The 17,202-nt window shown below is 40.3% G+C and overlaps 1 protein-coding gene across 1 annotated transcript; it reads left to right on the forward strand.

Annotated features, from left to right (window-relative positions):
- The first annotated feature begins 836 nt into the window (after positions 1 to 836).
- On the forward strand, positions 837 to 9,085 carry LOC123439247 (wall-associated receptor kinase 2-like). Its single transcript, XM_045115983.1, has 3 exons — positions 837 to 1,768; positions 3,259 to 3,423; positions 7,867 to 9,085. The coding sequence occupies exons 1-3, from the start codon at positions 868 to 870 to the stop codon at positions 8,898 to 8,900; spliced, it is 2,100 nt and encodes a 699-aa protein (XP_044971918.1). The 5' UTR covers positions 837 to 867; the 3' UTR covers positions 8,901 to 9,085.
- The last annotated feature ends 8,117 nt before the right edge of the window (positions 9,086 to 17,202 follow it).

Raw genomic sequence — 17,202 nt, forward strand, 5'->3', positions numbered from 1 at the left:
ATCACCATGCCACCGACGCCGAACGTGCTGCCTAGAAGGTCGAGGCCGACAAGAAGGCGGCAGAGGATGCTGCCGCCGCCACCGCTGCTGCTACGGCCAAGTGGCCGATCGAAGGGTATGATCTGTTTATCTCTCTCCTGTTTATGTCTGCACTAGTAATACTGGCTATATGCGTAGATGTTTCTGCTATATGCGTAGTACTTGCTAGTATGCCCCGTGACCAGTATGTCATGAACCTAGTCAATGTCATGTTAGTAATTATTTCATGGATTAATCTACTCGGAAAATTGCCTATTTACTCAACACTAGGTTGACTTCCAGGGAACGCTATTTCAGTCTATGATCCTGATTTCTATGAACTAAACAGACAAGCCAGGATTCACCATTGATAATGACCTAGGTTGACTTCCAAGAAACGCTATTTCTAGTCTATGATCCTGATTTCTATGAACTAAACAGACAAGTCAGGGTTCACCATTGATAATGACCTAGGTTGACTTCCAGGGAACGCTATTTCTAGTCTATGATCCTGATTTCTATGAACTAAATAGACAAGCTAGGGTTCACCATTGATAATGACCTGGGTTTATAAAATCACTAGCCCTTGTGGGCGCACGGGTTGACGACTAGTTGGCCTAATTTGGGGGAGTCCGGGAGACACATAAAACCCGTAAAATCGAATGGAGAGATTAGTACTAACACTATGTGAGAAAGCAATTAACATTTGGGGGCCCCTCCACTTTCAGTATCACGGCATTACCCTCCTTACACGGCATTATACCTTACTTAAACGCCGGGATCCCAACCATGCGATGCAAGCAACCTAGCAGCTGCAACTAGTTTACAGGGAAACAAAGCATAACTATAATGCGGAGAGCATTCTTGGCGGTGCTTCTTGCGGCACTCGCGACCGCCCCGAAGGCACCAAAGGGCCCCAACTCCAAGCCAGGCTGCCAACCGAGCTGTGGCGGCGTCGACATCCCCTACCCGTTTGGCATCGGCGAAGGCTGCTTCCGCGAGGGCTTCGAGATCACCTGCAAAAACAGCGCCCCGATTCTAGGCATAAATATACGGGTGCTGAACCTCTCCGTGACACCGCGTCCGGAGGCCAAGGTGATTCTGCCGGTGGCTTACCAGTGCTACAACATCAAAGGTGAAGTCTTGCATAAAGACCAAGGTAACGTGAACTTCAACACGGCCGTGGACGCCTACCGCATCTCCAACACTCGGAACGAGCTCTTCGTCCTTGGCTGCAACACCTTCACCATGACCAACAGCGGGCGGAAAGGCCGCCACCAGTTCAGGTACTACACAGGATGTGTCGCCTATGCCAGCGACTCCATGGACCTCGAGGGTGTGGAGGACGGGACCTGCGCCGGAGTCGGCTGCTGCCACGTCGACATTCCGCCGGACCTGACGGACAACACGATGCGGTTCGCCAACGACGAAAATGGCAATTGGTTGCACTCCAATCAGGCGTTCTGCCCCTGCGACTACGCTTTCATCGTGGAGAAAGGCCATTACACGTTCCGGACAGCCGACCTCCGTATGGATGGCGGTGAGACCAGCATGCCGCAGGTGCTGGACTGGGCCATCCGTGGAAGGCGCGGCGACAGTTCTCCATCTTGTACCGAGGCAGCCACCATGCCGGATTACGTCTGCGTCAGCAACCACAGCAAGTGCGTCAACTCCACCAATGGCCCCGGATATTTCTGCAACTGCACCCAAGGCTACGAAGGCAACCCGTATCTTCCCAATGGATGCACAAGTAAGCTTCTCTTTCCGCTTGACCCCGCGTTTGGAAATCAATTGCTTAATTACTACGGATTTTTTGTGTCAAAATTAAAGTGACTGCTTAATTTGCAAATGTTGATAAATTTCCTAACTCTAATTTTTGTCAAATTATACAAAGTTTGACTTAAAGACAAAGCTTGTGTGTGTGTGTGCGCGCGCGCGCGTGCATGCGTGTGTGTGTGTGAAGTAAAAAGAAACAGACGAAGTAACTATACCTGGTCGTAGGAAACATTTGTCCAGTATATATACATTATTCATCATCCAAAGTCTGTAATAAATTATTCTTCATCGTAGGGTAATCTTACAATTGTGTAATAAATAAACTAAGTTTGTCATACAAATAGTTACATTCATGTTGGTTCATAAGAAAACAAAAATATAGGTTATAAGATCAGAAAAAAATGCTTTTTATGTATATTTTACATTATGTTTCTTTTTTAATAATTTTACATAGCATAATTTTTTTATGGTAATCATACATTTTCTTACATTCTTTTTGTACATATAAAATAAGATAAAATTTACGAATTGTAAAACTAGGCTAGCGGATAAAATAAATGAGGGATAAAGAATAACTATTCGTCACATACACACACACGGTAACGCTATACTCAAGGTGAGCGCAGAATGCTTAATCTGCGTTCCGGCCATGCGGCTTGAGCAGCTTTGGCCAACACGCTATTTTGTTTCCACCCTGTAGCAAAGGTCCTTGCAAAATATAGAACTCATAGCCGCCGACGCGTATGCCGAGGATAGCCGCCATGACCACTACGGAAGCATCCGATGAATAAGTGTTGTATCTCTTAATTTTTACTTCCCCCGTTCCATAATATAAGTCTTTTTAACGATTTCACTAAAGGACTACATACGAATGTATATAGACATACTTTAGAGTGTAGATTCATTCATTTTGCTCCGTATGTAGTCCCTTAATGAAATCGCTTAAAAGACTTATATTTAGGAACGGAGGGAGTAGTTATTACTCCCTCAGTCTCAAAATAAGTGTCTCAAGCTTAGTACAATTTTATACCAGAGCTAGTACAAAGTTGAGACAGTTATTTTGGAACGGAGGGAGTATCTAAGTAGTTAAGTGATGATCTCCGGGCGCATGCCCTTTTAAATCAGATTGTGTTATGTTTCTATGTTATATCTATGTAAGATTGGATTATGTTGGTAGGTTATCTATGCTGGATTGCTATGTTGTTCATATGTTGATCTACGTAGGGACGTCGTTGGCATTGTTTTGTATAGATTTGGGGTAGTACATATGACGGATGTGGATGTGAACTGTGAGAAATGAGGTCTGCCTGGTCACCTCTAGCGGATGCGCCCAGTCACTTATAGAGGCCCAAGTTAGATGGGCGTGGCTGTAGTTGCTCTAACACATGAATGTTAGCTAATCATCAGTCAAATTTGAATATGATATTCATTATCTTATAGTTGATTCGCTAATCAATGTTACAGATATAGATGAATGTGCACGTCCGGAGCAATTTCCATGCCATGGTGTTTGCCACGATACCGAGGGTTCATATGAGTGCAAATGTCGTCCCGGCTACCACAGTTTTCGTGATCCAAAAGAAGTATTTTGCAGTCCAACATTCCCACGTCAAGCGAGAATTGCTATAGGTATGAATATACTTGTTTTACATTAAAATTATTTCCTAAGTATACTATTTTGCCGCCAATTAATTCTTAACTATTGCAAACTTCATACGGGCATTTGTCCAAGTGTTTATTTTATGAAATAATCAAAATATATACACAGTAATTTTACACCTACTATTTTGTATGGCGTGCATACACATTATCATCTGCAAGGGAGCATATATATTAATAGACTAAAAGATTGGGGAAAACAACTTACTCTTTTATTTAGCCAAAATTGGGGATAATAAAGATAATTACAGTGGGAGTACATGAACTTGCACGGCACGTTCACTTTGGTCCACCTAGCTTAATTTAGAAAAGTCAGCCATCTTTGTCACAAAAGCCTCGATGCCTCCTCTGGTCCCACTTGACGATGTCTGGCTCCGTGGACGATGCCCTCAAGAGAAAAAACGACGGCAAGCCGCTGCTATCGTCCGATCACACAAGATCAAAGATTTTCTCCGAAGATCGAAACCATATAGTAGGAGTGTGGCAACAATGCGGCGATGCTACCGCCATCGCCTGTCACAGGCAAAAAGCCGAGATAATGTCTTCACCCAAGCTCCCAACACATGCAACCTGCACTGGCCTCAACAAGTCCACCAAGAACCACGAGCACTAACGAGCCAACTTGCCAACAAATGAGCTCCTTTCGTATTTCTTTTGCCAAAATTTAACCTTAAATTTGATAAGCATTATAAAAGTTATATGCCATAAAAATTATATTGGTAGATTCGCAGTTGAAAGAAGTTTTCAATGTTATATTTTTTAATATAAATTAAAATTTGATAATTAAATATATATTTTAATTTGGACCTAAAATATTAAAGGGACTAATAAACCCGGGCGGAGGTAGATATGTAAAGAATACCAGTTTTTCCAAAAGAATGCCCTGTGCTTTACAAGAGAAAAGGCAGTCATTGTGCGAAAGTGCCCTTCTCAGCTCGTAATAATATGAGATCTAGTAAACAGTATTTTTTTAAAAAAATCTGTTTGTTTTAACAAATATTGACAATTTTTTTAATGCTTGCAAAGTTTCATCGTAAAATGACATTTATGAAAACAAAGTTAAATTTTTTTTGGAGCATCGATTTTGTTTTTTTGCCATGATTTCCACGAATATGATCCCATGATGAAAAGTTGCAAGCATTTAAAACATCTATCAAATTTTGCCACAAAATATTTTTAGAATTTTTAGAATTTCCTTTGATTTTGTTTTGAATTTTACTGTTCACCTGAGCTATGAGCTCATGCTGAGTTACCCCGCGTCCTTGGTTTTCTGCTTCATTTCCTCCATTAGACTTTGTCTGGTTGAAGTGTATTGGGGAGGTTTGAAGAGGGGGGGGGGGGATTTCAGAGGATTGGGTGAATCCCTTCCTTCCGCCCAATCCCCTCAAATCCCCTTGAAACCTCCAAACCCCTCTATCCACAATTTCCTCCATATGAAAATGTTGTTTGGTAGGTAGGAATTGAAATATTCATATAAAATAGTGTAAACGTCTAAAAATGCAATCTTTCCGAGTAAAACAACATCATATTTAGAAGAGCTTACTACATAATTGTAAAGGTCACGTAATAAAAATGTGAGCTACACATGAATTATAGCAGTAAATTAGTAGCACTAGATTGCAATTATAGAAGACCGACACAAAACATTACACAGGAATTAAGGCACTACCAACTTTCATCGATTACACAGGAATTATAGCAACATGGAAATTTAAGATAAAATATCTGGAAATCAGAAAAGGTTGAAAATTGTGTAGCTAAAAAAACCCATGAGTTACAAATAGTAAATGTCATATTTATATGAAAAGAAATTGGCAAAAAACAACAACAAGTACTCTCCTTATTCTTGGAATTTGAAGCTATTTGAAATTTGTATGACACTAATGTACTATTTGAAATTTCAAGTACTCTTCGACATCCTATTTTTGGTAAGTAAATGGCCAGAAGCACATACTGAATTTTTGGTTAGAAGAATAACCACTGAATTACATGTATTTTCACTCAAGCTTCCTTCCAGCAAACATCAAGATTCACAATTGCAAATTGAGAGAGTGCCCTAGCAGAACATAAGGGCAAATTATGTTTGTCTGAAGTGTATGCAGAACATAAGAAGCATGCGCATGCAAGGGTAGTGCAAACATAAATCACTAAGTAAAAAATGTTTCTGATCAACGTGAGATATGCAGATTATGCAAGGAATGGAAGTGCAGATACCAAGTGAACAAAAATAACATCTAACCTCTGATATACTGATAGTAATAACTGAAGAAAGACTGAACCATAACACATATAAACTATGTGAGCTACAGTTTTCAGATCTAAGAACAAAAATCTGTAATAGTGATCCGATCACTCACCACAGAAATCACATATAAGAACAGATTATTCTAAAAAAAATCAGGGAGGCATCCATCCAAGTATATTATACAAATTGCATTGTAATCAGGGTAGTAATTCTAATACAATTCTCAGGATGGAAATCAAATGTATATGCTATCTGTAGTAAACCAAGAATTGCAATGCAGAGAATCGAATCAACAACTAGTTCTCTAATGGCTGAGGCGAGGATTATCATGGTGCACACACCACATACATACAGTTATAAAAAATCAGTAGACATGTAGGGGGGAAATTAAGTGGAGATGCTACATCCTGTTCATAGAAGGCAATCATAGGCAACAGTCAGGGAACTAACACAAATACTCCCTCCGTTCTTTAATATAAGTTGTATTAGTTTTTTAAAAAGTCAAAATATGTCTATGTTTGACCAGCTTTATAGCAAAATATATAAATATTTACAATACTATAAATTAAAAATATAAAAATATATTTCATGGTTAATCTAGTGATAATGATTTGGTATTCTAAACGTTGATATTTTTATCAATAAACTTGGTCAAAGTTAGAAAAGTTTGGTATTCTAAACGTCTTTTCGTCATCCAGGGTGAAGAATTACTTATCTAGGCATTAAGTGAGGCAAACTCTCCCGAGACAGGATTGTAATTTTACCTAAAATGCACGACGGAATATTATCTCACCGGCATGTTGTAATATTACCTCGCATGCATTGAGTTTGCACCCCACATGTCGTAATCTTACCTCACCTCACATGTATGTCGTAATTTTACCTCCCATGCATGATGCATTTGTTTCTCACGGTGGATGGTAAGAAGATATTAAATACACATCATAATATTATCTTGCATTCCTCACCCTGGGTGACGAATAGTCAATCCCTATATATAATACATGGGATAGTTACCCCACATGTCTCATATACTATCATGTGCTACTATATATACTACTTTATCATCGTAAATGTGCATATACTACCTATAAGATACTTTAAGGCGAGTTACATGAAAAATATGCAAGTTGACCCATAGTTTTTATTATATTTGTGAAATAAGTACATATTTATATATAAAAAGGAGCATACTAAAAATACGATACATACTACCTAAAAATTGAGATACATACTACTTAAATGTTTTTATATAGTACATACTATGCGTACATACTCTCAGTTTTGATTGATACTACATACAACATACAACACACACACACACACACACACACACACACACACACACACATATATATATATATATATATATATATATAGGGTCGTGCTATTCGTCATCCTGGGTCAGGAATAGTTATTCTTCACCCCCCTCTATTTTACATCAATACACCGTAATTTTACGTTTCATAAATTTTAATCTTATCTCATACGTAAAAAGAGACCGTAAAAAATACATAATCACTGTAAAAAATATTTTATTTCACGTAAAATTACAAACATAAAACATAGTGCAAATTATACATAAAATGTGATTTTTCTGGTCTTATGACCTATATTTTTGTTTTCTTATGTCAATTTTTTCGTAATGAATCAATATAAATGTATCTATTTGCATTTTAAATTTAATTTATTTATGAAATGGTCATAAAATTACCTCGGGTGAGGAATAATTTAATCTGCACATCACCCAGGGTGCAGAATAGTTTATTCTTCACCCGAATGATGGATATATTAATATTGATTTGGTGTTGTTTATCTTCATATTTTTGTATATATGTTTGACCAAACTTCGGAAGCCTTGACTATTTCACTTAGATTATGCCGTCTATTATTTGACATAGAATATGCCATCTATTTAGATATGGACGGAGTACGGCTGTAATATGCAAAAATAAACAAATGAGATGGGATCTTTTCGTAAAACAATTTGCATCACTTGACGTGTCCGTTCTGAGTTTCGACGAAAACTAACTCGAAACACAAGTTGGTGATAGAAAGATCCATTTTTTTTTGTCAATTTCACGGACTAAACTCAATTTAATTCATGTACTTCTAGTGTCGTTAACTCTAAGAAGTTGCTACAAGTAACACTATATGCTCTATTGCAGGTGTCGGCTTGGGCGTGTTCTTCTTGGTTGTTGTGCTACTCTTGGGACTCATAATGCACCAAAGGAAAAAACTTGCGGAAAATTTTGAAATGAACGGTGGTAACATACTTAAAAGGGTAACAGGCCTAACCATTTTCACAGAGAAGGACCTAAAAAAAATCACAAATAATAATTCAAAGTGCTTGGGTAATGGATTCTTTGGTAAAGTGTACAAAGGAACTCTACCTGATATAAGTGAAACAGTGGTGGCAGTTAAATCTTTCATCAAGGTAGATGAAGAGAGAATAGAGGAATTTACCGAGGAAGTGATGATCCAATTAAAAATGAACCACCCTAATGTTCTCAAGCTCATGGGTTGCTGCCTCCAGTTAGATGTTCCAATGTTGGTGTATGAGTTTGCTGCTAATGGGAGCCTCAGAGACACACTCCACAGAAATAAAAGGCAAAATCTCTCAACAGAGTTACGATTGGACATTGCAATTGGGTCTGCCAAAGGATTAAGCTATATGCATTCTCAAGACATACGACATGGTGATGTGAAACCAGACAACATACTTCTCAGTGATAAATTAATACCAAAAATATCAGATTTTGGGCTATCTAAATTGCTGAAGTTAGGGGAAAAAATTGCTCAAAAGGTGGTTGGCTGCGAGGGTTACATGGACCCAGTGTTCAGGAACACAGGTCTATTAACACGAAAGAGTGACGTCTACAGCTTTGGAGTTGTTCTTCTAGAACTCATATCTAGGAAACAAATGGTATATGGTCAAAGCGGTAGCCTCGTCATCGAGTTCCGCCATATATATGAGACAGAACATAGTGGAAGGTCAATGTTTGATGAAGAGATTGTAGCAGAAGAAAACATCATAATCCTGGAAGAAATTGGCAAGCTAGCAATGCAGTGTCTAAAAGAACGTCAAGATGGCCGACCTGAGATGGCAGAAGTAGCAGAGCAACTTGTCAAGCTTAGAAAGAATACAGTTGATTGGAAAGAGTACATAGAAAGAGTGCTCCCGACAAGGCGACAACAGTAAGATGATCGGAGCTCCTGATGCCACATTGTTCATGACACGCAGTCTGATCTCAAAGATTTCTAAGCTAATACAGAGTCAACCGTTGCACCAGACTGGTATAAGAAGGTGGGTTGCATTGTATTACTGTAGTCTTTCGTTGATGTTTTGTGTGTAAGTGTCCGCTATACGTGCACTGTTCCATTCTCTGTGATACAGTTGATTTTTTGGAAAAGGAGGTTCAAAACCCCGGCCTCTGCATCAATCGATGTATACGGCCATCTTTATTAATTATTCAACATAGGTCTAACAAGAACATATATCAAACTATCCGAAGCCACCACTCACATCTACAAAACTCGATAATGTGGAGTGCTCTCACTCCCCCATATCTAAAACCGGTGCCGTCATCGATCCATCCACATAACGTATCGAAACCCACAACCGGTGCAGCAGACCTAAAGCGTACACCACATGCACACGTTTTAGATGCCACCATCATCATCAGGCCGCTGACCCATCTTCAGAAGAGAGATCTGCATCATCCTTGTTAGTGTAAAGCCTTCCTAGGTAGGTGATACAGTGGATGGAGAAAGTATATGTCTATTGCAAGGATACTAATTTTCTGTTTGTACCTCTGAAGCAAGCATGTGTGGTGCTAAATAAACTATACCTGTCTGAAGAGTTACTGCGTGTTTGGCAGCATATATCATTGTTAATAAGCAGAAACAACTAAGGAACTTGCAAAACGATCTATGTTTGATATGCAGTCAATGTTTTATATTGTGACTTGTAACCGATTATTACTAACTCTCTGAAAGGATGCAAGTTGTCCTCGCGGAAGATTATAGAATTTTCCTCGTAACGTCTTCACGTTGATGTTCATCCTCCCTCTCCGGCTCCGGCTATGGAGGAAAATTGAGGAGGAGGGTGCTGTTGTTGCGGATGTGGAGGTCCGCCAGGATCCTGCCATCGTTGTCGAGCTATCTGTTGGCGAATCTTGGCCGTGACATTGTCGACTGTGTCTGAGCTCATGACCGCAAGGTTCATGAATCACCACCCTGCCCGTTAGTGTCTCGACGCCGTAGTGGATATGTCACGAACGCCGAAGTCAGCCAGCGTGTGGTCGTCGTCCAGCTTCTCCCCTTTGAAGGTGAGGCGCTGCTGATCCTGGATCTTGGCCTTGACAATGTAGATGGTGTCTGATGGGTCGACCTTGAGGGAGATGGTCTTGCCGGCGAGAGTCTCCACGAAAATCTGCATCCTTGAAAATTGGCCGGACTAGCTTCACCTACTCAGGAAGGCTTTTGGAAAACCTAGGCTCGACCTGAATCACCTACACACGAGAGAAGCAATTAAAACATGAGGGTACTCCGAGCAGGACTCTCTAAAATAACCTGTTCCGGTTACAATTAAAACATGAGGGTTTTGTTGTGAATATGTGTCTTGTATCTCTCCCTAATAATAAAGCAAATACAATTTCTGGTCATCCGTCATGGAAATTACCCTTAAAGTTTGCATAAATTACCCACTATGCCACCGGTAAGTAATAGAAAACATTTCACAAAGCACAAAATCTTGGACTGGGCCAACCCATCTAAAAATCTCCTATATTACGCTCTGCACGCTGGGAGAATATCCAGCACACCGTATGGGCCGGTCCATGCACAGACGCCTCCTTTTAGTTCCGTTTATTTATTTATTTTCAGTTCCGTTTTAATTTTTGTATTATAAATAATTTACAACTTCAAATAATCTTTAAATTTTTAATAAACTGAAAATTATAAATCAACATATTTTAAAAAATAAAATGTTTGTGACTTCAAAAACTGCTCAGAGTTTTGTAAAAAATGCTCGCATATACAATAAAATGTTTACAATTTTAGAAAAATGTTTGTAAAATAAGAAAAGTCCATGGTCTCAAATACAATTCCATGTATTAAAAATTATTAAAGGCATTTAACAAAATGCTTTCTAATTCAAAATATGTTAATGCATTTAAAAAATGTCCTAAAATTTTAAAAATAGCTAATGCCTGTTTTGATAGTTTCTTTTTTTATTTAAAATTTTCCGTTTCATTTTTGTTTATTTATAATTTAAATAATTTAGAATTAAAAAAACTTTTGCATATTAAGAAATAGGAACTTTGAATTAAAATGCTGGCAAATTTTTATTTTGAATTAAAAATAGGATTCAAAAAAGCACCAGATTTATATATTTTTTTTTGCAAACTCCAAAACAATGTCCATGAATTTAATAAATATATTACTGATTTATAAAAATGTTTGTTTATTCAGAAAAACTTCATGCGTTTCAAAAAATGTTTGTGAATTAAAAATAAAATCTTCCAACATCAAAAATTGTGTTCGTCTTTTCTTGAATTGGTCGCCAATTCAAAAGAAAATATTTAAACCCGTTCAAAATATAAAAAATATTCAGAATTTTTAGTAAATGTTCTCAATTTTAAAATTGTTCCCATATTTGTAAAATTGTTCGCGAAAGATCTAATGTATGTAGTTAAACATTAATGCTTCTAAATCTTTGTGACAATATACGTGTGTGAATTTTGAAGAATTTACTGTTGGATGGATCGGATTATTATTGTATGTTTTCTAAAAAAAATCTTGAAATTCAGAATAAATCTTTGAGTTACTAAGATTTTTGACAACCATGATATATATTTTTTGAAAATGTAAAGATTGCTTCAACTTGTGAATAAAATTTTTTAAAAACATTTTCTTGCATTTGTGCACAAAATTTCTAAATCAAGCGATGATATGTGAACATAATATGATCACCATCATTGGAGATTATGTTTTTTTTCTTCCGTGGCAACGCACGTGCCATTTTGCTAGTATTGCATAGAGGCCAAAAGGCAGCATATAAACATGTGCAAAAGGATGCCAAAGTGCAAGAATACAAAAGATCAAAGGTCATCTTCAATATAACTAAGTATAACTATAACACCCCCCTCAAACTCATGATGGATTCACAAGACTGAGTTTGGAGAGATGAAATCCATGCCGCGCTCTAATCTGGACCTTCATGAAAAAATCCGCTAGCTGTATCTCGGATGGCACATACTGACGAGCAATAACATGATCCTGCACAGCAGCTCGCACAAAAGAAGAATCAACACCATTATGCTTGGTAAGCTCATGCTTCATGGGGTCCCGTGCAATACGATAGCACCTGTGCTGTCTGACAGGAGGGTGGTAGGTGTAGTAACAGAAACACCAAAATCCTCGAGTAACCATTGTAACCAAGTCATCTCCGCAGTCAGAAGAGCCATAGCTCGCAACTCATCCTCTGCACTCGAACGGGAAACTGGAGTCTGTTTCTTTGTCTTCCAGGAAATGAGAGAACCATCAAGAGAAACACAGTAGGCAGAAAGTGAGCGGCGATCTGTAGGATCACTAGCCCACGTAGCATACGAATAGGTCTGGAGCTTTAACGAGCTGGAACGAGGAAAAAAGAGACGATGAGAGATTGTGCCACGAAGATATATATAGTAGAACACGAAGAAGGTGATTGTAGGGAACTGAAGTAGGAACAAAAACAAACTGACTCAGAATATGGACATGATAGGAAATATCCGTACAAGTGACAACAAGATATACAAGACTCCCCACAAGATGACGATAACGCGTCAGATCAGACAAGGGCTCACCATCAGAAGCACGAAGGTGGACATTGAGCCCTATAGGAGTCTCAGCAGTGCGCTCTTCGCTAAGAGCCACACGAGTAAGAAAATCCTGAATATACTTTTCTTGAGAAATAAAGAAGCCATCAGAGTTGGAGGAAACCTCAATCCCAAAAAAGTAACAAAGAGGACCAAGATCAGACATAAGGAATTGCTCATTAAGACAGGCCTTGACAAAGGCAATGTACTCAGAATCATGTCATCAACATATAGAAGAAGAAGAATGCGACCACGAGCAGAAAGGTGGACAAACAATGCTGGATCATGATCACTCGGTGAAAAACCAACAAAAGTGACCACAGAGGCAAAATGCTCAAACAAAGGGCGAGGGGCTTGCTTAAGGCCATACAGAGAGCGACGAAGACGGCAAACCATGCCATCGGGAACTGAATACCCAGGTGGTGGCTGCATATAAACCTCCTCACGCAACTTACCATTAATAAAAGCGTTTTTAACATCAAGCTGAGACACAGACTAGTGGCGCACAGAGGCTAGGGCGAGAAGTGTACACACAGTGGTCATATGGGCTATAGGAGCAAAAGTCTCATCATAATCACGACCATGCTCCTATTGAAAACCACGAGCCACAAGACGAGCTTTATAATGCTCAAGTGAACCATCAGAGTGAGTCTTAATCTTATAGATGCACTTACAAGTGATGGGTCGAACACGGGGAGGAAGAGTAACCATATCCCATGTGCCATTGCGCTCAAGTGCAGCAAGCTCTTGTGCCATCGCGCTCAACATATAGGCTCAAGAACAACCGAAAGGCCATATCGGCTAGGAGAATAGAGGTTAGGCGGAGGGCAAGGTTGAGTCTGAAGACCATAAGTCGGCTGGGAAGAGGAAGATGGCGCATCAGAAAAAGATTGCACATTAGTAGATTCATCCGTAACACGCCGACGACGGGTATAATGAAAAGGAAAAGTGGAATGAGAAGGAACCACTGGAGGTGATGGAGATAAAGAAGACATCGGTGATGAAGATGGAGTGTCATGCAATGAGGGAGGAGAAGAAAAGATAGGAGCAGACGGTGTCAGATCCACAAAAGTGGGACTGGAAGGAGTAGGAGTATGAGGCACACAGGATGGTGTATCAGGAAACGTGAGAAAAGAGATATCCTCTACAGAAAAGGATGGTCGAAGAGGATGGTCGTGGGTAGAATGGATGAGATTCATCAAAAGTCACATCCCTAGAAATACACATCCGACGACCGACAAGATCCCAACACCGATAACCCTTATGCTCATCACTATAGCCTACAAAAACACACTCGACAGACCGGGCGGTTAGTTTGGTGCGTTCTCGGGGGGGGGGGCAAGGACAACATAATAAACACAACCAAACAAGCGAAGAGCAGAATAATCAGGAGAATGATAAAAACGACGCTCTAGAGGAATACTTCCATGTAGAGCATATGAGGGTCGAATGTTTATGAGATATGTGGTAGTATAGACAGCCTCACCCCAAACATGAGGAGGGGGAGAGGAGACACTCATCATCGCATGAGATGTCTCAACAAGGTGGCGATGCTTGCGCTCAGCTATGACATTCTGAGCATGAACACGGGGACAAGAGAACTGAGCAAGAGTACCCTGCTCAGCAAGAAAACCACACAACATTTTGGATATATACTCACCAATAGAATCAGCACGAAACACACGAATATGTGTAGAGAATTGTAGGTGGACCATGGCGGCAAAGCGTTTATAAATAGAAGGAACCTGTAACGCCGAAGATGCGATCCTATCCTTATTTTGGCGCGACGACCTTAACAGGGATAGAAACGCGTCTCCTCGTTTCGCAAGAATGATATCGTTACAAGTACATGTACTGAAAAGATGAGTATATGGAATTGGCTTACATTCGCCGCGAGCTACATCAGAGTCACATCAATACAACAATATACAGTCATCATGAAGAAGAGCAGGGTCCCACTACGGACGAAAACAAATGATAAAGAATGACATCCATACTTGCTATCCCAGGCTTGTTGGGGAACGTCGCATGGGAAACAAAAAATTTCCTACGCGCACGAAGACCTATCATGGTGATGTCCATCTATGAGAGGAGATTTGGATCTATGTACCCTTATAGATCGCACAGCAGGAAGGGTTAAGAAACGCGGTTAATGTAGTGGAACGTCCTCACGTCCCTCGATCTGCCCCACGAACCGTCCCGCGATCCGTCCCACGAACCGTCTCGCGATCCGTTGCACGAACCGTCTTGCGATCCATCTCACGATCCATCTCACGATCCGTTCCGATCTAGTGCCGAACGGACGACACCTCCGCGTTCAGCACACGTACAACTCGACGATGATCTCGGCCTTCTTGATCTAGCAAGAGAGACGGAGAGGTAGATGAGTTCTCCGGCAGCGTGACAGCGCTCCGGAGGTTGGTGATGATCTACTCCCTCAGGGCTTCGCCTAAGCTCCGCAGAAATACGATCTAGAGGAAAATCTGCGTGGTATAGGGTCGAGCACCACATGGCAAAGTTGTGTATCAAAACCCCCCCAATACCTCTAGTATATATAGGAGGGAGGGAGGGGAGGAGGCAGTCTCAAACCCTCAAGGTTTGGCCGAAATTGGAGGTGGAGGAGTCCTACTCCAATCCTACTTGGAGTAGGATTCCACCTTCCCACTTGGAAACTCTTTCCACCTTGTGTTTTTTCCTTCTCAAACCTTATGGGCCTTAGTGGGAACTTATTCCAGCCCACTAAGGGCTGGTTTATCTCTTCCCATAGCCCATGAGACCCCTTGGGGCGTGACACTCCTCCCGATGGTCCCCGGCACCCCTCCCGGCACTCCCGGTACATTACCGATAAGCCCAAAACTTTTCCGGTGACCAAAACAGGACTTCCTATATATCAATCTTTACCTCCGGACCATTCCGGAGCTCCTCGTGACGTCCTGTATCTCATCCGGGACTTCGAACAACTTTCGGTTACCAACACCTATAACTCAACTATACCGAAAACATTGTCGAACCTTAAGTGTGCAGACCATGCGGGTTCGAGAACTATGTAGACATGACCCGAGAGACTCCTCGGTCAATATCCAATAGCGGGACCTGGATGCCCATATTGGATCCTACATATTCTCCGAAGAACTTATCGGTTGGACCACAGTGTCAAGGATTCATATAATCCCGTATGTCATTCCCTTTGTCCTTCGGTATGTTACTTGCCCGAGATTCGATCGTCAGTATCCGCATACCTATTTCAATCTCGTTTACCATCAAGTCTCTTCACTCGTTCCATAATACAAGATCCCGTGACTTACACTAAGTCACATTTCTTGCAAGGCTTGTGTGTGATGTTGTATTACCGAGTGGGCCCCAAGATACCTCTTCGTCACACGGAGTGACAAATCCCAGTCTTGATCCATAATAACTCAACGGACACCTTAAGATACCTGTAGAGCATCTTTATAGTCACCCAGTTACGTTGTGACGTTTGATACACACAAGGTATTCCTCCGGTGCCAGTGAGTTATATGATCTCATGGTCATAGGAACAAATACTTGACACGCAGAAAACTATAGCAATAAAACAACACGATCAATATGCTACGTTCATAGTTTGGGTCTTGTCCATCACATGATTCTCCTAATGATGTGATCCTGTTATCAAGTAACAACACTTGCCTATGGTCAGGAAACCTTGACCATCTTTGATCAACAAGCTAGTCAACTAGAGGCTTACTAGGGACAATGTTTTGTCTATGTATCCACACAAGTATTGTGTTTCCAATCAATACAATTATAGTATGGATAATAAACGATTATCATGAACAAAGAAATATAATAATAGCTAATTTATTATTGCCTCTAGGGCATATTTCAAACAAGTCTGTCGGCCTGGAACCCATCCTAGATCGATGAAGATGAAGAAGAAGAAACCCCAAATAGCACAATCAGCGTGCTCACATCAAAGTAACTCTTTACCTATACCTATAATTGGTGTGTAGTAATCTGTGAGCCACATGGACTCAACAGTCTCGTTTCCAAAGGTATCAAGACTAGCAAAGCTTAGTGGGTGAGGTAAGGTTAAGTGGTGAGGCTGCAACAAGCGACTAAGCATTTGTTTGAGGTGGCTAACTTACGAGTACAAGAATAAAAGACGGGGATGATCTACCCATAGCGGACATGAATTACTGATGATCAAATGAATGATCCTGAACACCTACTTACGTCAGACATAACCCTACCGTGTCCTAGATCAGAGAAGGAGCTCACGAAAGAGACATTCACGATTACACACTCAGTTCGAAAGTTTTAATTAAGTTCACTTCAAGTTATCTAAAATCGAATGTTAAGCAAAGTTTCTACGTTGCCACATAATTGCGGGAACGACTTTCCGAAAGATTTAACCCTGCAGGGGTTTTCCAACTAGTCTTAAACTAAAATGAATTATCAAGGGGTCCCCATAACAACCCCGATCGTGTTAGGAGCGCTCAAGTATGGAATATAACACCAGTAGCCGAAACTAAGTCAACAAAGGTGGAACTAAACATCAGGATAGAAAGCCGAGCCTTCCACCTTTTAACCAAGTATATAGGTCCGTTTAAATAATTAGCAATAATATGTAGATATAACAAGGATGCACCTACAACTAGCAAC

Source organism: Hordeum vulgare, chromosome 3H (assembly GCF_904849725.1).
Source record: "Hordeum vulgare subsp. vulgare chromosome 3H, MorexV3_pseudomolecules_assembly, whole genome shotgun sequence".
NCBI classification, from domain to species: domain Eukaryota; kingdom Viridiplantae; phylum Streptophyta; class Magnoliopsida; order Poales; family Poaceae; genus Hordeum; species Hordeum vulgare.